Raw genomic sequence first — 22,308 nt, forward strand, 5'->3', positions numbered from 1 at the left:
CCCCGCCTTTATTCGACTCAATATTTGATTATTTGAGAATAGGCACCCATATATGCGCATTTACGGTAAAAAAGTACACAATAATACTGACCAATCAGCGCGCTCCGTGGCCCAGCTGCTGCTCTAAATGCGGAAATTTACTGTAAATCACAGGCAATGCTTTGCACAAAGTGCTTCAGAAACAGCTGCTAACATAACATTTTAATATTATACACCAGAGGACAAGCTTGTTGACGGTCAGCGCCCGGCCCCTGGAGTTTAAATCGGGGTGTTTGCGGTGAGTTGTGTGCGTAGCTAACCACCACACCTACGCAGACTCTTGAGTCATTGCAAAGAAATAGACTACAAGGAAACATCCTGACTAAGGCTGACTAATATCTCCCTTCAATTCATATATGGCAGTCTTGATATTGTAGCATCTTATTTCTGGTAGTGACTGCACACAGTTTAGTTATTTATTTTTTATGAATGAGTGTAAAATAGGGTTTGCAATACAACAAAAACTTAGCTCTAGACCAGCTTTACACTTAGTGGTACTCATTAAAATAGCCAGTGAAAGAGTTTTAATCTGCTTTTTGGACCAGTTTTAGGTGTTATTCATTGCCTGATTTTGACCAGAACTTAATTGAATTAAACTGCTGTGTGTGGGGTTTCTGCTTTTCATTGTATTTCACTAGTTTTTGCATGTAATCTAAGCATTATGGTGATTGTTTCCAGACTTTGCTCCCTTTTTATGGATGCTTTCATCTGAGCAACACGCCCTTGACTACAGTAGTACAAAGCTTGTTCAAACAGTGGAAGAAATGCTGCTGAACTGCTTGTGTCTGTGCTTAATCCTATCTAGGAGTGTGAGGGATTGCGTATGTGACTTGAGAGGAGGAGTGTGTTGGCCTTTGACCCTCTGCTTGATGTTTTTCTCTACAGAGATGAGCGAGTTGACTTTGCAGCAGGCGAATGTGGCCCAAGGAGGGAAGCAGCGGGCCACATGTGGGAGAAGTCTGACCTCCAACTATTCTCCTCCGTGTCTGGAGAATAAGCTCTTAGCTAAGATGCCCCAGCTGTGCTCTCCACTCTTAAACTCTGCAGCCCAACCTTCCTCTTGCCCCTCTCTCCAGCCCTCCAGCCTGTCGTCCACCTCATCCTCCCTTCTCTCCAGCTCCTCCCTCTTGCCTTCCCTCACCTCGTCTCTCCTCAGTACTGAGAATAAGCTCCTAGATAGCTCCTCAATCAATCTCTCTTTTTCCCTCACCCCCTCTGCATCTGCCCCTAACGCCTCTCTGCTCCCCACATCCCTGGCCAGCAGTGCTCTGCTCAATCGCTTTGCTCATCCCCCTTCATTCCTCCATCATGCTCTGGGTGGAGAACAGAAGGGGGATGATGGAGGAGACGAAGGCAGAGTGGAAACATCTGAAGCGCTGCAGTCCTGTAATGAAGAGACAAGCATGGTACATGAAATGTTTTTCATCTGTTTGTCTCTTTTGCGCCATTTCTTTTTTTGCACAAACTTGAAATTAAGTTACCACGGCAGCTAATACATTCTTATTTTTTTTTAAATTGATAAACATCATTTTTGTTGCAACACATTTGATGCTATTCCTCTTTTAATGTAACCTCTTCTGCATCAGCATCATTCTGAAGAAGATGATGTTTTGTCTGAAGAAGAGGAAGAGGATGCTCAGGCAACCATGGAATTGCCTGTCCTGGAAACAGAGTTGGGGAACCAGGAACCAGAACAATCTGTGGTCATCGGACAGGAGGAATTTGCCAAGGTTGAAAGAAGAAATGAAGAGTTGCTGAAAGATAAAAAGGTAGGAGATAGGAAGGAAAGGATAGATAGAATATTCTCTTTCCTGGTGCTTTCCTGAGCATTTCTCAGCGCCACCAAATTATGTTAATTTGTGCTTATTTTATGTGTCGATTAGAGTGACTGTAGCTCATTACACACACATCATTGTCTTTCCACCTGTTCCTCAGTATTTCCTGCTGAACGCGGTGTGTTGCTCCCTCGTCAATAAGAGCACACCTCCTGGCCAGAAGGACTGGGACTCAGAGAACAGTGTTTGGACCAGGATCATAAATCTGGCGAAGGACATTTCAGTTGTTGACCCACAGTTTCTTCTCAAGGTGTGTCTGCATGCCGGTGTAGGTGGGTGTGTGTGGCGGTATGTTTCTGAAGGCATTTTCATTTCTATCCCAACCTGGACTGTAGCCCCTAAATCTTATCTTATCTTAATGTTTTAACCTTTTTTTAAAAAGGTTCCAGGTTCGAATCTGCTGGCTGGTTGGTTTGTAGTGTGCATGGGTTTTCTCTGGGTACTCCGGCTTCCTCCCCCAGTCCAAAGACATGCAGGTTAATTGTTGACTCTAAATTGCCTGTAAGTGTGAGTGTGAATGGTTGTCGACCCTGTGACTGACAGGGAATCGGTCCAGGGTGTACCCCGCCTCTCGCCCACTGTCAGCGGGGATTGGCTCTAGCCTCCCCGCCACCCTTAAGGATAACCGGTTTAGACAATGGATAGATAGAATTTGGAAAGAACAACAAAAGGACAAATACAACATAACTAAGAACAAATGGTTGTCATTGAGTACTCTGACAAATATACATTTTAATTTGAAAACCATTCACACTCACACTCACACCTACAGGCAATTTAGAGTCACCAACTTGCAGTTGCTCCATATTCCAACTTTTAAGTTGCTCATTCGACACCTTGTTTCGTCTAAGTGGTCCACTTCGTCCAATATCTGTCGAAGAATGCTTCCTTTAACTCTTAATTGAATGGTCACCAGTGAATTCATTGTTCTTTTCCTGGCGGATCAGTTTTACACTAATATTTCCTTATACCAGACTATTTTTCCTGGCTGAAACTGAAATCTGTCTCAGGTAATTGTCTGTATTCCTCTGTCTTTCAGAGGTACAGTTGTTTGTACTGAGATATCCTATAATGCCCTTTATGGCTGAAGAAAAATGTTAGTTTGGTGGGACTTTACTGTGGTTTGCCTCAAGGTTGACATGCAGGATGTTGGCTGGTTGACTGTCTGCTTTTGAGCTGGGGTGTTATCAGGAACCAAGTTAAATGGATACAATTTTAAAATCATCTTCATCAGTCATGTACAGTGTCCTTTTTCTGTCTTTTACCATTCAGGTGGCCGTTTACACTCGACAGGACTTGAACATCCGCATCACAGCAAACTTCTTATTGGCTCTGGCTGCCAATCAGCCCTCCACCAAGCCACATGTCCGCAGATACTTCTGTGCTGCAGTACAGCTGCCCTCAGATTGGTTGGAGGTGGTCAGAATCTATAGCACAGTAAGTTTTAGTGAGCGTCTGCTGGGAGGTGGAGTCTCAATGCACCAGTTCTGTTACTGCTGTCCGGTCCGAACTCTGTTTATTGTGTTTCCAGTGCTTCAGCCACTCCCTGCCAATGTGCCTGAAGAAGTCAATGGCTGACAAGTTCAAGCAGTTCAATGAGTATCAGTTGGCCAAATACAACACTCGTAAACATCGCTGTAAACACAGCCGCAACAGGAGCAAAGTCAAGGTACAGAAGCATTCATTCTGGTTTCATTTGGTTCAATGATAAAACTTAGGTTAAGCCAAATAACAGTATGAATGTGTATAAGTGTGTTTTTTGCTTTTCACTGTGGTTGGAAAAAAAACCCACACATGCCTCCAATATCCTCTGTTAGTTGATCACTCCATGGTTTGTTTCATGTGCGCCATCTTTGGTCTCCAGAAACCGACAGATCAAGAGCTGGCACACTGGGCGAACTTGGTCAGATCAGATGAATCCGTTCTGAAGAAGTTTGTAAGTCAATGTCAGTCAAAAATATCTATTCTGAACATCAAGATCCTTCTTTGTGACTTAGAAGAAACCTCATCAAAGCTCTACTTTTATGTTTTATATTTATTGCACTTTCTTTATTGCATGGATAACACTATTTTTTTTGTGTTTCTGCGTGTGTGTGTGTGTAGTTGCAGTTGGAGGGCAGCAAAGTGGTGGATAAAAAGCAGAGTGAGTTCAATATAAAGAAGATGATCCAGAAGCTTCACATTAAAGAACCGGCTGAACATGTTATGGCCATTCTGGGAAGAAAGTAAGCCACACTAAGACACACATGCACACACTGATGGCTTCCAGAGAGGCTGCTGCATGGGGTCAATATCACTTAGTAGGTTTGATTTAGTTGGTTTCAATAATTTTTCACACAGAGCTGCTATATGTCATTCTACTCCGGTTTATTCACAAGTTCCTCATACTCCAGTTTATTTAATCCCCCCTCCCTCATCTATAATCTATGATTAGAATATCAACTATATTTATTGACCAACAACTGCATCAATAAGCACTAAAAAAGCCCTTATGTCTGCAGATGAATCCATTGTAGTGTGTTATACACCATGTACTAAATGTTTATATGCTGGCCATCAGTCCAAAATAGTGGGTTTAAAATTGAGTGATACAGGAAATACTAATGTGTATATATCATGCTCTGTTTCTAGGGAGTATAAAAGTGCTTTATCTTATGTATCTAGAGCATAAAATATTACTATTTTGACCCACTCAAAGGAAACTGAGCATTTATTGTCCTTCAGCATTTGTTTAGACAATATGAAGATTTAAAAAAAGTGGTCAGTGGAGGAGAGAGTAAAGAGAAATTGGTCTGTTTTAGATTCATCCTGAGGCTGGTGGTGATATCTCTGTTAACTCTGAGATAACGTGACCTCTGAGCTACCTCTGGGCTTATCTTGCTTCCATTTTTAAAAACGGGGTTGTCTTGGTCCCAGGTACCCTGCCGACCTGAAGGCGTTCACCCACAGTGGCTTGAAGGGCGTGTGGGACAGGGAGAGAGCCGGGAAGCGAATGAAGCTCAAAGAGCCAGAGACGTGGGAGCGGCTGCTCAGCCTGGAGGGCAACAAGGCCAAAACCTGGGAGAAGCTCATAGGTCTTCACATTTGTTTAAAAGGATAAAAGCCACACCTTCTTACCTGATTTATAACATGCCAAAGCAGTGTACAGTAATTACTGTATCACCAGTTCCAAGTGCATGACGATGGGAAAAATCACCACAAAAGTCTGTTGTCTTTTATTTGGCCCTAATTATGGGGATATACAGTGGTGTTCAGAAGTCTGTGACCACATTGAAAGTCTCAAACATTTTCACTTAAAGTGGGAAATAATAGGAAAGTTTGAAATAGAAGATAAAATATAAGATAATATTAGATTCTGCACTATTTCTAGCAGCCAAATTTAAGAGGATTTCTTGCACTGATCACCTTAAATCCTTTGTACAAACGAGGAAGTAGATCAAATCCACCTGAGGGTCGTCTAAATGCTTCAATGGAAGGAAACAACTCAAGGAAATCTGACCTTTTGTACAAAGGAGTTGAGTTGGTTAATACCACAAATCTGCTTAAATCTAACTGATAGACTCTTATTCTTCTTCATTTTGCATGTTTTAAATGTGTCTGAATCCTCAAACTTTCTGGTGATTTATCAGGTTTATGTGAAAATATTACAAGATATAAAGAGATATTAATATTATGATATAGAGATTTTCAATGTGGTCTCAGACTTTTGAACTCCACTGTATGTAATCCAAAAAGCAATTATTACATATTTTCATGAATACTAAGTTCAACTAATTAAGTTTATATTAAGTTATGCATGTGACTCAAGTTGCATCAGTCCAAAAACACACAACACACCCATTAATACTCAAACACAAACTCATCCATGAGCCCACATATTGACGAATATTGTCTCTACTGTGCAGACAATAACTCTCTTCCATTCATGGCTATGCTGAGGAACCTGAGGAACATGATCACGAAGGGCATCAGTGAGGCTCATCACGTGAAGATCCTCAGCAGACTGACCAATAAGGTGAGATCCAACACAGTGAAGAATCTGCTAAATCCTTTCCACAATAAAAAACACAACACACTTCGCAGGAGTTATTGTCCAAACTGATGACATGTTGTACTGTGGGTCCTTTTTTAAGGTTAGAGTTGTGTTAGTTGGTTGTTAGGTTTCTTTTGTAACTAAACGTCTACGTTGCACTTTATTAAGTTCTGTCTGTAACTATGTGTTTCCGATGTGCTTACAGAAAGCAGTTATTCGGAGCCGACAGTTTCCCTTCAGATTTCTCGCCGCCTACAAAGTCATCATGGAGCTTCACACTGCAGGTGAGACACATAAACATCAAGTGTCGCTCAAACTCATGACTGAAAGTCTTATTAGAGAAGCTCCTGTATGAGGTGGCTCATTTTTAAGACAGGGTATCACATTCAATTTATTTAGTATTTGTGAAAAGGCTGAGGGTCCCATCATGATATGCTGTCATAAAATGTCAAAGATATAACAGAAAAGTTAAATGAATGAATATAATGATGTAAAATGAGGTGAACTGTTATCACTGTAACAGACATATGTTTTCTGCAGCTGTGGTCCCCAAAGGATATTTGTCTCACTGCCAAGAAATCTTATGTATCGATTTAATCTGCCAATTCATCTCTTAATTAATCAATTAATCATTTGGTCTGTAAAATATCAGATAACAGTGAAAATGTCCAACATCACATCACATCACAGCATCCTACAGCACAAGCAGACGTCTTCAGATGTCTTGTTTTGTCCAACCAACAGTGTAAAGTTTACTATGATATAAGACCAAGAAAAGCACAAAATTCTCACATTTGAGAACCTGGAACCATAAATTATTTGTAAATCTTGCCTGAAATTGACTAATTAATTAACTGACCAATTGTTGCAGCTCTAGTAAAGTCCAAACCAACAATTTATTGATCATATTAACAAGTATTTTCTTTGTAAACAAAGGCTGTGTATATGCTGTATATATCCTGCTTGAGAGGGTCAGTCCTGTTTTCTAGAAACTACCAGCTGTTTTAGGAAATTACTAAACTTTTTTCTATGAATAACATTATATATTTTGACCGGAGAGGCGTTCTAATCTTGGAGGCAAACTAATACATTGCTGGTTTTAGTCCTGTCATGGGAATTGCTGACAGTATGAAAAATGTAGAATAATGCCGGCCTCATCCCTTTAATATCAGCAGTTTGTAAATGATTGGCCAGTTTCCTATGTTCAAAATGACATGATAAACTTCAGACATCAGCCTAAACGTACCTAATGAAGTGTACCTCCAACATAATGTAGCAGACATCACATGCAGTGCCTCTCTGTCCTCCATCCTCAGCCTCACCGCAAGCGCTCCCCGCTGCTAAAGACATCCTGATGGGCATCCTGAAGAAGATTCCAAAGAGCAAGCGCTTCAATCGTCTGGACTGGAACACGACTCAGAGGAGCAGGCTGAGGGTGACGCTTGGAGTGCCGTTTGTCTATCAGCTTTACCAAAGAAAGAAGGCCCAGCTGCTAAAAGACAAGTATGAGAATGTCCTTTCAGTTTTGACACTTTTCTCTGATATTCTCTGGATTTATTCCACTTCAAATTGAAACTGACAATTGTTTTTGTTGTCTGTAGCCGGTGCAACATTATACCAATAAACTATCTTCCCAGTTAATGACGGCTCTGAATGCTGTCTGTGAGGTCTTCATTGGGAAAAAGCCACCATGACTAAAGAGGTCAAGCAGCACCGATAGAAACTGAAACCTCAATAGAAAATAAGTAGTATTGAACTGCAGATACAGTCGGACAGGTGAAACATCACAGTACTATCACCAAAGATGCAAAACATTTGAAGAACGACCTCTTTCTAAAACAATTTACACCGTTTTTTGCTCAAATGGAAAATTTGTTTGATTAGATCAGTTAAAAAGACAATAAATGCAAATCAACATCTGCATGGATTAAAAAGAAAGTGCCCTCAGTTATTTAATGCGTCTGTTTCTGTGTCTGTACATCCAGTCAGAGGAATTTCACTGTCGCTCTGTTGGACCGTTACCGCAAAGCTCTGGAGACGGCCGTCCAGATCTCCTGTCGGTACAACGTTCCCCCGCTGCCCGGACGCACCCTCGTCCTGCTCGGCACTAACATGAACAATTTCAATCATGACAAACAGGAGTTCTGCCTCCCACCAGACGCAGAGGAAAAAAACGAGGAGGAGGAGGAGGGAGAAGAAGAGGAAGAATGGCGAAGTAGGAGATGTAGACGGAAAAACGGGGAGGATGACAAGCTCACTCCCTCTGTAAGGACCTCTTTTCTTCTAATTAGTAATAAATCAAAGGATAAGTGGAGAGATGTTTACTAATCTCTCCGCATTTTACACTCAGATGATGGAGGTGGCAGTTTTGCTCTCTCTGATGATCGACAGCTGTGCTGAGGACAGTCAGCTCTGCTTAATTGATTGGAGTCACAGTGAAGAGGTCAAGCTGAAGTCTGATGTTCTTTTGGATAACGTCAGGAGTGTGATGAAGCAAATTAAGGTCAGGGATTGTTTTCTATGTCATCCATCTTTTGTTTCATATCTCATACCAGCAGTGCTTTTAACTTTCACATAGAAGGATTAGATAGAACTTTTTTACTTCGGCGGCTAGGAAAGAAACTTTAAAAAAGCCTCTAGCCTCTAAAGTCGACTACACAGTGTCGATGTAAAAAGGATGCTCACAACTAAATTAGATGTCTGCATTGGCAGAATAACAGATGAGCTGTGTTTTGAAGGAATTTGCTGTTCAGTGAATTTTGCCTTTATGAATAAAGACTTCTTTTCCACAGGCACTTGAAAAGAGGTCAGGTGAGAACAATGCCATCTCCACAGTGTTGACCAAGAAAAACAAGGTGAGTCTACATATTCTGATATGTTTGGCTGATTATTCTCAGGTTTATGATTAAAACATTTTTCTATGTAAAGAACTGGTATAAACAGATATAACAGGTTTAGAGGTGTACATATGATCCTTTCATATGGAGGCCCTAGCAGCTCAATGCACTGCCATGTAAGAAAACACATGCAAGTTAAGGAAACATCTTCTCTTACAATTTATCTAATTTTCCAACGCTACTTACAGTTTATTGACTTACTGATTATTGATTATTAACCAGGGCGACAACAAGTGTGTCCTCACCGTGTTTGTCACTGTTTTGTGCCCCTTGGAAACGGCTGTGCTACTTGCTGTATTTGGTTGTGAATATGTTTTCTTAATTGGCTTGTGTTTTGTATACTTGCATGTGTTTTCTTAAGCTGCAGTGCGTTGAGCTTTCGGGCCACCGTGCTGTCGCCACCCACGGGGAAATCAAACAGTAGCTGCTGGAATTTGATTTCTTATGCCACCTGCGGCAACACATGTTAGAAATTTTTTATTTTATTTTAATTTTATTTAATCTAATTTTATTTTAAGTTGCATTCGCTCTGCGTCTTTGAGGTTGTACATGTAACTGTTTCTTTAATTCTTTTTTTTTCTGTAATTGTGTTGTGTGATTAAACTAAAGGCTATAAGAAAACATACATTTAACGCTTGTATTGAGAGCTGCTGCTTTTAGACGACAGCATGAGAGGCTTCCTTGTAGTTTTTGACCTGATATGCTTCTGTTTCTCAGGTGGACAACATCATCATGCTGAGTGACTCCTGGGCCATTAATGAAGTTGAGTGCGCTGTCAACAACTACAGGAAGGATGTAAACCACAAAGCCCTCGTCGTGAACATCTATATGACACAGCGGTAATGCTACAGTTTTCTTCTGTGGCTGCTATACCTCCCAATTTTAATATATGTTAAATATATGTTTGTAAAAATATACATTAAAGTAGACCTATTAACAGCCACTAATATATAGTCTCCAGCTGGTTTCTGTGCCACGTCCTTTTCCTAACTAATCCTGAATGCATTGATTGTTGTATTGACTACTTGCAGAGAAACAGAGTACCACCCTGACAGGAACCGTGTGATGCTGGCAGGCTTCAGTGAACAAATGCTGAGGTAACATGTCTGGTTGTTCATTTTAATCAAAAAATGTAAATGATTTATATAGATGTAAGACATGTTAAGACCAATGACACTTTAAAGCAAACTTCTGGCTTTCTGATTATGATATGTAGATAATGGTATGAACTTTTTTTTCATTTCAAGGAATTCAGCCTAAAAGGAAAGATACTTGTTTGCTTTCTTGCCAAAAGTTAGACGAGAAGATTGATACCACTCGTATCAATATTTGGATTGCGCTTGCACAGAGAAAGTGAATACATTTCTTTATCTATGTGGCCAGGTTTGTGGCAGAACGAGGATCATCCAGGCTGCTGGATCATGTGGAACATTTAGACAAACTGTACAACATCCCACCACCAGACGGAGCTAAAGGCCCTCAGACCACAAACAGTGTCGTCCCAATACCAGCCAGCCCCAAGTTAAGGTCATTTTGAATAATTATTTTCAAGCAGTTTTGTAACTTGATGCTTAATATTAAAGTTGTGTCTGTCCAAGACAAATTTGTGCTGCTCATTGTTTTAACTCCTTCCTCTGTTCTCAGGTGGCGGGGTGTTCGTGTGTTTATCTCGTCCACCTTCAGAGACATGCACACTGAACGTGACATCTTGGTGCGGAGTGTGTTCCCGGAGCTCCGGCGTCGTGCTGCGTCACACTGCCTCTACCTGCAGGAGGTGGAGCTGCGCTGGGGGCTGACAGAGGAGGAGTCGGGGCGGGGCACCGAGCTGTGCCTGTCAGAGGTGTGTCGCAGCCAGATGATGGTGGGAATCCTGGGGGAGAGGTACGGCCTTGTGCCTCCCAAACCTGTTCTCCCTGACCTGCCGCAATACAGCTGGGTAAGACTTACCTTCTGACTTTACTTATCTCCAGGGGGAAATTCTCTCTTGTCACAGCAGCGGTACACAAACAACCACACTAAATAAGAATAGTGCAAAAAAGCACAAATATTAACATACAATTAGAATAAAAAAGCCTTTTCTTTAGGTATATATGTATTTACCAGTGTGCAAATTGATGGGTTAAGAGCCTTAAAACAAAATGAACAATTTAGATGAACGTTGGAAAAACAACAACTAACACTCTTGAAGAGACATCAAATAGTCTAACGTTTACTCATCTGTGGGATTTTAAATGATGCCAGTTTGTTTAATGTAATTCTCCTAGTGCAAGTCTTTGTCACTGAAATGTGAATCTAATAACTTAAAATGAGAAATGAGAGAAGATTATACAAAAATTATCCTGAAATTCAAGAAGGAAAAGGGGTGAAAATGATTATTCAAAGATAGAAATGTCAGCGATCGGTGAAGTAACTGCTTGCTTATTGTTTCTGATCTTTAGCCCAAATATGATATCTATACCAAAAATATTAACTACCTCTAATACTTTAAAGTGCAAAAGGATGGTCTGCTTTTAAATGTGAATCTAAAATATTATTTTAAGTATTGAATTAATTAGTGTTTTATTCTTCGTGTGTAGCTGGCGTCGGCCCCCGCAGGCCTGTCCATCACAGAGATGGAGATCCGTCAGTTCCAGGCTCTTTACCCCGACACGGCACATCAGCGAATGTTCTGCTACTTCAGAGACCCAAACATCACCAAGTATGAAAATCCACTCGCACATTCACACGTCACAATTTGACTAAAGATTTGTCTTCTAGCTTTTCTCTTTATACGTAAAGTCTGAATAAATTGGTATTTTAAATGAATTACTAACTTCTTCCAATTCACGGGTCAAGTATATTTCAGGTGTTTGTAATACTCCACAAAGTTGCCAAATTAAAACATAAAGTATTTTATGTTTTAATTTTTTGTCCTCCGTTGTGTCTCAGATCAATCCCAGTGGCTTGGAGATCTGACTTTGTTCCTGAATCAAAGGAGGCCGAATCTAAAATGGCCTCACTGAAGAGACGGATCCAGGCCAGCAAAGTCAAGGTCACTGAAAAGTGAGTCATCTCGGCCATGTCCTGTGGTAGTCAAACAATAGTTCACTCTAACTTCAGAGTAATACTCATTTAGGACTTTAAGAGAAGTATTTGTTCGATCTAATATGTGTTTCTTAATATCAACTGGTGAAGATCAATATTTTGAGAAAGCTGGCATATATCACTCTGTGATGAAACCACTCAAACATTATTTTAAGTGCCTTATCTGAGCCTTCTTTTTTTCTTTAACAGTTACCTGTGTGAGTGGGGAGGCGTTGTGGAGGGGAAACCATATTTAAAAAACCTGGAGCACTTTGGCAAAGCGGTGCTGGAGGACCTGTGGACGGCTGTAATGAAGCAGTTTGTGGAGGTTAGTAACTCTGACAATTCAATCAATGTCATTTCTAAACTCCTCATCAACCAAACTGAGTATTCAAATCATTTACTTTAGTAAAAGTATCACTGTCACACCATAAAACATATGCATATAACTATTACAAGTTAAAGTCCTTCTTTCAAATGTTTATTTAAGGATAAGTATGAAAGTATTAGCAACAGAATGTCCTCATTATGCACAATGGCTGTTGTTATATTAGTATATTACTGGATCGTGATTGATAATAACCACTAGCTTTAGCTCGAGGGGTGTCTCTTGTACAGTCACCACTGTTTTGAGTGACACTGAGCCCTAAATAAATGATCATCATTCCAAACTAAAGAGGAATCCTGGGCAATTTGTCAGTATCTCTAACATTCATTAAACGAAGGAACACCTCATCATTCTCTGTGTGGCAGGAGGACATCAAGGCCGAGGCTGCGTCCGATGTGAGTGAGCAGGAGGTGCACCAGGGGGCGCTGCAGAGGCAGTTCTTCGGCAGGGCAAAGCTGCTTTCCGGGGCTGCTGAGATAGTGAAGCAGGCCCAGACCAAAGGAGGGATGATGGTGGTGGAGGGAGGACCTGGAGAGGGCAAAACTGTCTTCATGGTAATTACTTTTCCTCACATCACTATAAGCTATGCCAAGCATCAGCTGGAGTAGTTTCCAATCAGAGGTGCTTGTACCACTGAGCACATGGAAAAAGTTTACAGTAGGCAACTAATTTGACACAATCAAAATTATGATCTAATAAGGAAAAATATATTTCCACATATGGAGGAATTGAGCAATTGAGGTTTGGAAAACGCTGCCTACCAGAATGCGTTGTGCCTACTGTAAAGATCGGCGGATGAGGAATAACGGTCTGTGACTGTTCATCAGGATTTGGGCTTGACCCCTTAGATCCAGTGAAGGGTCATCATATCTTGTCTCCTACAGGATGCAAAGACATTTAAGCCAATTGGGCGCAAGTGTCAACACTTAGGGGTTCCAGCAAGACTGTTGCCCCGTGCACAAAGGGAGTTCCATGAAGACGTGGTTATTAGACGAGTTTGGTGTAGAGGAACACGACTGGCCTGCATAGAGTCCTAGTCTCAAATCCATTAAACACCTTATTACCACCATATTAATGTGCATGGTTTTAGAATAGGATGTCCAACAAGCTCATATAGGTTTCCAGTTGTATTGGACTTTAGCCAGATCTGCATAATAAACTGCTAACTGACTGGAGAATGGGACACATGGGAAAAACATCAATTTTTATATATATATATATATATATATATATATATATATATATATATATATATATATATATATTTTCTCTCCACTCAGGCTGCTCTAGCAGACTCCCTCAGGACTGGAGTGAAGTCCAGGACAAACCTCGTCTGTGATGTCATCTCCTACTCTACAGCAGCCAGCCAATCAGCACGCTCTGTGAAAAACCTGCTTCGATGCCTCGTACAGTGGTTGAGGAAGATGAAAGACACTGAGGAGGAATCACCTCTTCCCCAGTCTTACAAGTAGTTGCATTTTTAATTGTCCTTGAAATAGTCAAGAGGTACAGTTATCTCACATACTGTATATACATATATAACAGATGTTGCCTTTCTTGATCACAGAGATTTGCTGTCAGAGTTTCACTCCAGTTTGAGTGGCACAAAGAAGGAGAAACCCCTGGTGCTGCTGGTAGATGGGGTGGATCTTGTACAAGATGGCAGACGTCAGATCAGCTCTGATTGGATACCAGAGCAGCTTCCACAGGTCGGTTACCTGGATAGAAAACTGAAGGAAAACACACTTATTCTCACTATTATAGTGAGGTGCTGGCAGTAGGCATGAAATAAAGAGAATTAGAGAAGCCCACAGTCATAACTCAGATGCAGCTGTCTGAAGTTTTACCTCCTTTCTCCGTGTATATTTGCAGGATTAGTGTTAGAAATGTCCTGAGCAGCTTATCTTGCAGCTTTTTATGCTCTGGTTGCTTTGTTGGTAGTTGAATCTTTAGGCGTTTGTTTGCTGCTGTGAAACTCATATTCTCTTTTTCTTCTCAGGGTGTTTGTTTGGTTGTGAGCATCACATCTAAAGCAGCTCTGTTACAAACGCTGGCCAAGAAAAGAGGCACTGTCCTGTTTTCCCTGGGACAGCTTACCATGCCGGACCGGAAGGAGATAGTCCAGAAGGGACTGGACTCCTTCGGGAAGAAACTCAGTGACTCTGCATTCAACAACCAGGTTCTTCTTATATGTTTTGCACTGCAGACATCATATCTCTGGTAGTTATGAGACACCAAATTCGGTGTCTGATACCTAAACTCTATAATGTTTTCTTATTTGTCTTTTTTAATATCTTGTCCAGCTCCAGACGCTGATAATGAAGAAGGGAGCAGTGAGTCCTCTCTACCTGCACCTGGCCATTGAAGACCTGAGGAACTTTGCCTCCTTTGATAAGGTTTAATATCACTTTTTAGACATTTCCACAATGTTGTTATTACTGGTTGTATATCCATTATCTGCTGTGGTGTGTTCTGAGTAGATGTTTTATATTACAACTTTTTTGATTGATACAAAACTATCAAACTATCAAAGTATTGAATAAAATTAAATCTTGACCAATTCAAACCATCCTGCTACCAATTAAATGTTGTGCTTGTTCGTGAGTATCAACTTGTTGATTTAAAAACAATGGCTATGACGTACTTTGCCTTTGTGTCTTAGTTGAAGGAGAGCCTCCAGGGTTTGCCTCAGTCTCTGAGCCAGTTGGTGCAGTACAGCCTGGACAGACTCTGCTCACAGCACAGAGGCATGCAGGGACTCAGCTGGGCCCTGGCAGCACTCACTGTCAGCACCACTGGTAAGATGAGTCAAGTTTGTACATGGTTTTTAGCATTATTTTTGAACTTAATGGAGTGCTAGCTTGAGTAAATTGAAGTGCAATAAAGCGAGTGCTAGAATATTTAAAGTGATGTCATGACTAAAGTGGTGATTCGCTGCCTCAACATTTTCTCCCTTTGAACGACAGGCCTGAGGGAGAGAGACTTGTACTCTGTGCTGAACACATGCAATGACTTATCCTCACGGGACGGACAGGTCACATGGCAGGAAGTACTGCACTTATCTAGGAAGCCCAAAGGACGCATTGCCATGGCAACGTTCACCCATATAGTGCAAAGTTTACAAAGGTATGAATCCCATAAGAGTTAAAAGGAGTGAATATCGTCGCTGTGGTCTGTTGTTATCTTTACTCTCCTGTACTATCATTGCAGTAACATTATTTTAGTTTTCAACACATTTTGCACAAATGAATATTTCACTCAAACTTAATACATTTAATCATCGAACACCATTTATTTCCTCCATGTTAGAGAGAGTACACATTAAGGATAAAATGGTCTGTTTAGATACAGAATAAAATTGAACAAACAATCCCAAAGGAGGAAGAGATATTAAACCTATTTGGGTCGTCATCTGCAGTCTGATTGGTCCGTCTCATTGTCACAACACCGACGACCTGCTGGTTCTGACCAATCCGGAGGTGAGGAGGGCCTTTGAGGACTTTCTCTTCCCAGCAGAAAGTGACCGAACCCGAGCTCACCTCGTACTGGCAGGTAAAATACAGACAGTCTGTTTTTACACTGTGTAAGTCACTGCATATTTTAATTATTCTTGTACCATGTTGCCTCTTTATACAGCTCATCTGTGGGCGCTAGCCAACCCGCAGGGCACCGACACCTTCCTTCACTGTGAGGCCAACTCTGTCATGCACCTGCCCTCCAGCCTGGTCAGTCATCTCCCATCACCACCCACAACAAAAGACATGAGTAGTATCACTTCATATGTATTTACTAGTAAACTCTCATCAGTTTGTGAAAAGATGGACACTGATGGTCACTTTATTTAAAGTCCTGGTGTGCAGGACTTTTACATATAAATAAACATCTGCTACTTTCAAACCCTCGCCTCGTTAAACCAACGACCGCCAGGAAATAATATAATATAATATAATATATAACAAGTACAGAGAAATATTATACATCCTGGTCAAAACAATCCTCCAGAGAACCACAGTTACTCTTGATATTTACTGTCGATTTGAATTCCTGGCTGCTTTTTTATTTGGTCAGATTCAAAGTGGCCAACTGGAGGCGTTTCGTTCCCTGCTCTCCAGCTACTACTTCCTGTATGCTAATGTGCGCTACGGCCTTCTGCACCACCTCCTGGAGTCCTACAGATTGTATGGTGAGTGCGCAAGTTGATACTGTATGATAAATGTGATTGGTTGCTCTCTCTTTAATCCTTCACATGTTTTCTCGTGTGCACCTTTTGAAGCTTTTGTAAAAGCAGGTTTACTCAGCAATTCTCCTCTTGATAAATTCTGTCTAAACATAAAATCCTAATGTTTCTATCCTTCCTTGAAGATGACGAGCACAAGTCCGCACCCTCATGTAAGTGCTCAAAAATACATAACTCACAACATCCTGCAGAGTGTGTTTTATTCCTTCTGCTTACAAGTTTCTCTCCGTGCTCTCAGTTGGCTCCCAGAGCCGCCTGGAGGACTGCCAGAGTTTCCTGCGGCGTCACGCCCTGCTGCTCTCCTCCTGGCCGGCTCTTTTCATCCAGCAAGCCCTCAACGAGCCTCCTGAGACATCTGCTCACACCTGGGCACAAGGCATGGTGGGAAAAGGAGGTGTGCGGGTCGTTGAGCTGCTAAATAATGACCATCAGCAGGAGACCAGGTAAGCAGGTTGTCTGCAAGGTAGTTAGAAGAGCTGTCTTAGAAATGTTCCTTAAATCCACTATTTGTCATGAAGAATGAATTTGCAGAACTTTATCCCATCTGCTTGTTTTTGTTTTCTTTCAGATGTAACATCAGCATGTATAAGTTTTCTGTCTTTTTAGCCTCGTATTCTTTAGTGTTTATTCAATATTGATGTATAAGACTGTGTTGATGGTCTTGTCAGTGAGCTGGTGTCGACCTTCTCCTCTGAACCGACCTGTTTGGTTTTGAGCTCGGATGGAGAGCTGTTGGTGGTTGGCACTGGAAAGGGAATGTTGCATCTCATCAACACGCAGACCGGACAGGTATGAACATATTTTCCAGTATAAATGTTTGGTTTTTTTTTACTTGCCTTCATTGTTCTCTCCATCATGGCACTTTTTGTTCATGACACACATTTTGTGGCCTTTAAAGATTGACTGGATGGTTTGGTATAGCAATCCTGACCTGTTGTGGATGTCCCATGTTTACACAATAATTTTCAGTTTACATTGACATGGTCATAAGAAATCAGGCTGCACTGAAAATCTGATAACACGTTTACATGCACTGTAGGAACCTGTAAAATCAGCTCAGCAGCTCTGCGATCATATTTATTCCCCTTATTTTTAGTTTTATGTTGGTGCACTGCAGTCAAAGTGACACTTTACTTGTCTGAAGTCCTTTTATGCACATGGACACATGTAACACATCTGTCTCCAGCAGAAATCTAGCTAGGAAAATTAGGTTTCTATCATCCCCTACCCCATTTACAGAAACCAGGTTTCACATATACAGAACATGATGTGTCAGAGAGCTGCTGCAGAAATTGAATGTAGTGCATTTAAGCGCACTGACTGTAAATATGTTGTATGTCGGAGGAAAAGAAGCCACAAAAATGGCTGTTGTTACTATCAACATCTCTCCTGGCTATACACAGGAAATGAAATCGCTTGTGAGCAGCTGTGACGGCATCTCAAGTGGCATCTTTCTTAAGGATGGACATCTTGCTACCACCTCCTTCAATGGACAAATAGAGATCTGGGACATTGGGAACGGCTGCAGGTGAGAGGAGAGTCGGAAGGAACATTTGCAAGATTTCACGTGATGATATTATGTTTGAATCAATTAACTTGTATTTCTTCTCCTTGCAGGACCGCTGTCATCAGTGCCCACACTAATGCGATAACAGCAAGTGATATCACTGCAGACAAGAAGCACCTTGCGACTGTGTCTCTGGACTTCATGGTCAAAGTTAGTCTCAAAGAAATCACATTAAACTTTGTGAAATCAATCACTTGTTTTCTGATGTTTGTTTCTTCATTCTGCCTTTTCTTGTTCCATTTGTTCTGTGTGATTTAAAATAGCTGTCATTTTTTTATTTTATGTCTGTCCCAGGAAGACTAGAAATCACTTTCTAAATATCTAGATATTTCTAAAAGAATTTACTGCTATCACATTATGCTGCCAGCCATTATTTGATTGTAAATGGCACTTAAACAGTCAGTGTTATCCCTCCTTAACTGTGCTGACTGAATGTTTTTCTGCTTGTCAGGTTTGGACTGTTAAAGGTTATGAGGTAGCGGCCCTGCCAAGCTCCAGCCCTTTGAACTGTGTGACCTTTGACCCCGAGGGTCACCTGCTGGCTGCTGGTTGCTGGAACGGGAATGTGATTGTGTGGACCTGGCTCCAGAATAAAGCTGTAACAGTGAGTTATCATGTACGGAAGAAGAATTCCCTGAGTAAATGGCGACATCTTTAACTCTTTCTCCTCTGTCGGTTCCCTCAGTTCCTGTTGGGTCACCAGCGCTCAGTGCGCAGTCTCTCCTTCTCTCCCTCGTCGTCCATGCTCTGCTCTGGCTCTGTGTCTGGTGAGGTCAGGGTGTGGTCACTGTCCACCTCCACCTGTGTGGGATGTTTCCAGGCTCACTGCGGAGCCACGGAGGCCCTCACCTTCCTGGATGAAGGGAGCATGCTGCTGAGCGGCGGCTCTGATCACATGGTGAGGCATCACTGCCCACACATACTGAATTAAGATTAGATGTAACTTTGGCTGACTGGTTTTATCTCATCATTTAAAGCACAATGCACAAATGTGATTAGAAAATTCACCAGGATTTTGTAAAAAAGCCTCATGATTTATTTCCACTGAAGGCTAAGCTAGGAGGCAGGCAGGAAAAGGCAGATATTTTTTTACACATATACATCTAATGAAAAACATTAATATTACACAATCATGAAAATAAAATTTAAAAACAGACAAGCTCAAAATCCAGGCCAAACTTTATGACACGGCTTTGTTGAATACTCGATTCTGATTGGTCGATTGCACCATTCTACAACAAACCATTGCTATGGATGCAGTTCTAATAGCGGAGGCAATAAAATCATTTTTAAATCAATTAGATTTTATTTTTTTAAGTCAGTATTTTGTGTCAAATTGTTGAATTCTTTAGTATGAAACCATGTAATAAAACTTCGGGATGATTCATGACCCCCCTAGCTTCCTCATATCAGGGTTCGTTTTGCAATAATGACCAGCTCACTGTACATTATCTCTTACATAATTGCTCCACTACTGTATTGACTTAATTAGTATCCAACTAAGAACAATCAAAAACGAACAAATGATGATGTCTTTCCACAGTTAAAACATTTTACACAAAGTGCACCTCTTACTTCTCTCTCTCTCTTACGTCACTTTTTTTTAAAATGAATATCCTCATTTTTTTCTCGTCTTGCCCTTCTGTAAAACAGCTCCAGCTCTGGTCAGGGGGACTTGGACGTTCGGTCACTGCATTTAAAAGTGATGAAGTAAGCTCCTTATTTATCTTGTGCATTATAGTTAACGTTGTGTTGCTCATTATCTTCCATGTCAGCGATCTGTGTTAATGAATAGATCGAATAAAGATAGCTCCTATTTGGTAAACAAGGGTTAAAGAGTTTTTGTAGCACACAGCACACAGTTTTCTCCCCAAAACAATCCTCTCATTTGTGTTTCTTCAGCACGAGCAGGAGCCTCCTTTGAAGAAACGGAGGTCTGTGGCGTCTGAGCCGGCTGCTCTGTGTGTGGCTGTGAATGGAGACTATGTCGCCGTGGGATACCATGGCGAAGGCTTCAAACTCTTCAGTCTTGACTCAGGTTTGGTTACGTGCCGGGAATTTTCATAGTTTATAGTAGTTTTTGTGTCTATAGTACAATTGCATAATTATTCTGCTACATAAAAGTCTCACCTGGACTGAAGAATTACAGACTGAAAAAAGCAGCCTTGATTAAAGCTGGACACATGTTTTGGTCACATGTTTTAGAGTTTTGTCACTTTCCTCCTTTTTGTAATTGTACTATTTTATTCTTACTCTCACTGTAAATTTTGTCTGGCAGACATCTGTTCTGGAAGGATGCTTCATAAAGAAACTTTACTTACTTTAGTGGCCTAAAAGGAAATTATAGTCTGTCAGAATAGAGTTAGAGAACAAACGACTGAATGACTGACTGGTTGGTTCCCTACACTGATACACTGTAGATAATGTGCCAAAAACCTCTGGTGAATAAACACACCTTAACCGTCTTCATTCTAATCATAGGGGAGAAGATTTGGGCCCCCGAAGACTTGGATGTGTCCGTACAGTGCCTGCTGTGGGTCGTTCTGGACGCAGAGCAGAGCGAACCTGAACTGCTGGTGTCTGCAGGAAGCGACAAACGTATGAGGGTCTGGAGGAGAAACGAGGGAGAGCAGGGGATGCTGGGAGGCCTGAAAATGTGGGGAACGTTTGGCGTGCAAACAGGCATCATCCTGGCATTGGCACAAAACTCCACATACCTGGCTACAGCTTCAGGTAAGTGTTGCTGTTAGTGAAAAACATGACGTTTTACAGAGGTGTCATTGAGCTTCAGAGAAATAAATATGATGATGTTTCCAAACCAACATAATATACTGTATTTCTCAGGTAGTTTCATTTTCTTAAAACATCACACTTTCTTTGGTTAGGTATTCATATTTTCTGGAAAGGCAGAGAATTTAAACATTTTTGAAGGAGATACACAACCTGAGATATATTGATATATATAGAAAAGAGATTTATTGACCATGCTGTGCCTATAGTTTCTTTCCTTTTTCTCTTCTTAAGATGTTTTTATTTATCTATTCCTCATCATTTTGTATTTAAGTTCACTGTAGTTGCCATTATTTTGTCTTTCTCTTTTCTGTTGATTGTGTTGGTTAAATTAATAGGATGTTTTTTTTCTCATTTATTTATCTGTTTTCTGCAAATAACTGTATTTATCCTTCTGTATTTCACTTTGAATTAGAAAACTTCACCATTGTTCTGTGGTTGTTGAGCGATCTGGCCGCTGACCCCTATATTGAGCCTCATGATTTCCTGAGGGGCCACAGTGGAGGAGTCTCCTGTCTGGCTTTCAGCCCTGATGGTGATCAGCTGTTGTCTGGCGGAAAAGATCAGGTACTGTGAGTTTTTGCTTTGTTGCTGTAACAATCTTAGCAAAATGTTTCCAGTTTATTAGATAAAGGTAAAACTAATGCAGGCTAATATAAAAGTCCTGCAATAATCTAATCTTCATAGAGATTATAATGTGCAGTTTTTGTTTCAGAGAGATGTTTATTCAACCGTGAGGCCATTTTGGTGCTGTCTCTGTTATTTAGCTTTCCCTCATTGATATAATGGCGTGATGTAGGATAGGTCAGTGTAACGCAGTACTGACGGGTGTCTTTGTTTCAGGCCCTGATGCTGTGGGATGTGAGTTTGTCTCCTGCTGTCCTCTCTAAGTCGCTCCCTCACTCTCACAGAGACTGGATCACCGGCCTTGTTTGGACTCCAGACTGTGTGGTAAACCTTTATTTACATTTTGTCACAAAGAAATGTAACAAACCAGAGTTACCGGTCTGAATAGAACTACTACCTTCATCGTCTTCATCAGCCTCCCTTTTCTGTTCCAGATTAGCTCTTCGAACGATGGGAGGCTTTGCTTGTGGGATCTGCAGGCAGGTCAACGTCTCAGAGAAATCTCCTGGAGGAGTCCTCTTATGTCGCTCTGCTGTTTGGTGAGCAAATTCTACATCAGACTACCAGTGGAAATACAGCACGTGTTGTTTCCTTCCCTCCTGAAATACCTCTTTATGTTCATTATTGTACTGGTGAAGTAAATGAGCTTGCATTTAGTAAACCCTCAGCCTCATTAGGGTGCCTCTTTGTTGACTTTGCGCTGTTGTGTCTGTATGCAGGGGCAGTACGTGATGGCGGGCTGTGCAGAGGGAGCGCTACATGCTTGGAACTGGGAAACAAACGTAGAAATCTGCCACATTGCTGCACACAAGCAGCGTATAAACCACTGCTC

The 22,308-nt window shown here is 41.2% G+C and overlaps 1 protein-coding gene across 1 annotated transcript in view; it reads left to right on the forward strand.

Moving 5' to 3' along the window:
* The first annotated feature begins 152 nt into the window (after nt 1–152).
* tep1 (telomerase-associated protein 1) overlaps nt 153–22,308 on the forward strand; it is a 26,314-nt gene continuing 4,158 nt past the window's right edge. Inside the window, exons 1-46 of the mRNA XM_070845410.1 lie at nt 153–277; nt 925–1,445; nt 1,626–1,808; nt 1,975–2,124; nt 3,147–3,311; nt 3,406–3,543; nt 3,739–3,810; nt 3,978–4,099; nt 4,791–4,948; nt 5,780–5,889; nt 6,113–6,191; nt 7,224–7,410; nt 7,893–8,172; nt 8,258–8,410; nt 8,700–8,762; nt 9,522–9,643; nt 9,836–9,901; nt 10,188–10,331; nt 10,449–10,740; nt 11,381–11,502; nt 11,733–11,846; nt 12,078–12,195; nt 12,621–12,809; nt 13,536–13,723; nt 13,823–13,964; nt 14,255–14,434; nt 14,559–14,651; nt 14,918–15,053; nt 15,222–15,381; nt 15,674–15,807; nt 15,892–15,980; nt 16,324–16,438; nt 16,618–16,644; nt 16,731–16,935; nt 17,161–17,281; nt 17,896–18,020; nt 18,110–18,209; nt 18,511–18,663; nt 18,745–18,957; nt 19,713–19,769; nt 19,962–20,097; nt 20,541–20,792; nt 21,265–21,416; nt 21,693–21,800; nt 21,911–22,015; nt 22,196–22,308. The exon at nt 22,196–22,308 is cut by the window's right edge and continues 17 nt beyond it. Coding sequence (XP_070701511.1) covers nt 927–1,445; nt 1,626–1,808; nt 1,975–2,124; nt 3,147–3,311; nt 3,406–3,543; nt 3,739–3,810; nt 3,978–4,099; nt 4,791–4,948; nt 5,780–5,889; nt 6,113–6,191; nt 7,224–7,410; nt 7,893–8,172; nt 8,258–8,410; nt 8,700–8,762; nt 9,522–9,643; nt 9,836–9,901; nt 10,188–10,331; nt 10,449–10,740; nt 11,381–11,502; nt 11,733–11,846; nt 12,078–12,195; nt 12,621–12,809; nt 13,536–13,723; nt 13,823–13,964; nt 14,255–14,434; nt 14,559–14,651; nt 14,918–15,053; nt 15,222–15,381; nt 15,674–15,807; nt 15,892–15,980; nt 16,324–16,438; nt 16,618–16,644; nt 16,731–16,935; nt 17,161–17,281; nt 17,896–18,020; nt 18,110–18,209; nt 18,511–18,663; nt 18,745–18,957; nt 19,713–19,769; nt 19,962–20,097; nt 20,541–20,792; nt 21,265–21,416; nt 21,693–21,800; nt 21,911–22,015; nt 22,196–22,308 — 6,650 coding nt within the window. The 5' untranslated portion in view covers nt 153–277; nt 925–926. The remainder of the gene's footprint in view (nt 278–924; nt 1,446–1,625; nt 1,809–1,974; nt 2,125–3,146; nt 3,312–3,405; nt 3,544–3,738; nt 3,811–3,977; nt 4,100–4,790; nt 4,949–5,779; nt 5,890–6,112; nt 6,192–7,223; nt 7,411–7,892; nt 8,173–8,257; nt 8,411–8,699; nt 8,763–9,521; nt 9,644–9,835; nt 9,902–10,187; nt 10,332–10,448; nt 10,741–11,380; nt 11,503–11,732; nt 11,847–12,077; nt 12,196–12,620; nt 12,810–13,535; nt 13,724–13,822; nt 13,965–14,254; nt 14,435–14,558; nt 14,652–14,917; nt 15,054–15,221; nt 15,382–15,673; nt 15,808–15,891; nt 15,981–16,323; nt 16,439–16,617; nt 16,645–16,730; nt 16,936–17,160; nt 17,282–17,895; nt 18,021–18,109; nt 18,210–18,510; nt 18,664–18,744; nt 18,958–19,712; nt 19,770–19,961; nt 20,098–20,540; nt 20,793–21,264; nt 21,417–21,692; nt 21,801–21,910; nt 22,016–22,195) is intronic.

Source organism: Pempheris klunzingeri, chromosome 15 (genome assembly GCF_042242105.1).
Source record: "Pempheris klunzingeri isolate RE-2024b chromosome 15, fPemKlu1.hap1, whole genome shotgun sequence".
NCBI classification, from domain to species: domain Eukaryota; kingdom Metazoa; phylum Chordata; class Actinopteri; order Acropomatiformes; family Pempheridae; genus Pempheris; species Pempheris klunzingeri.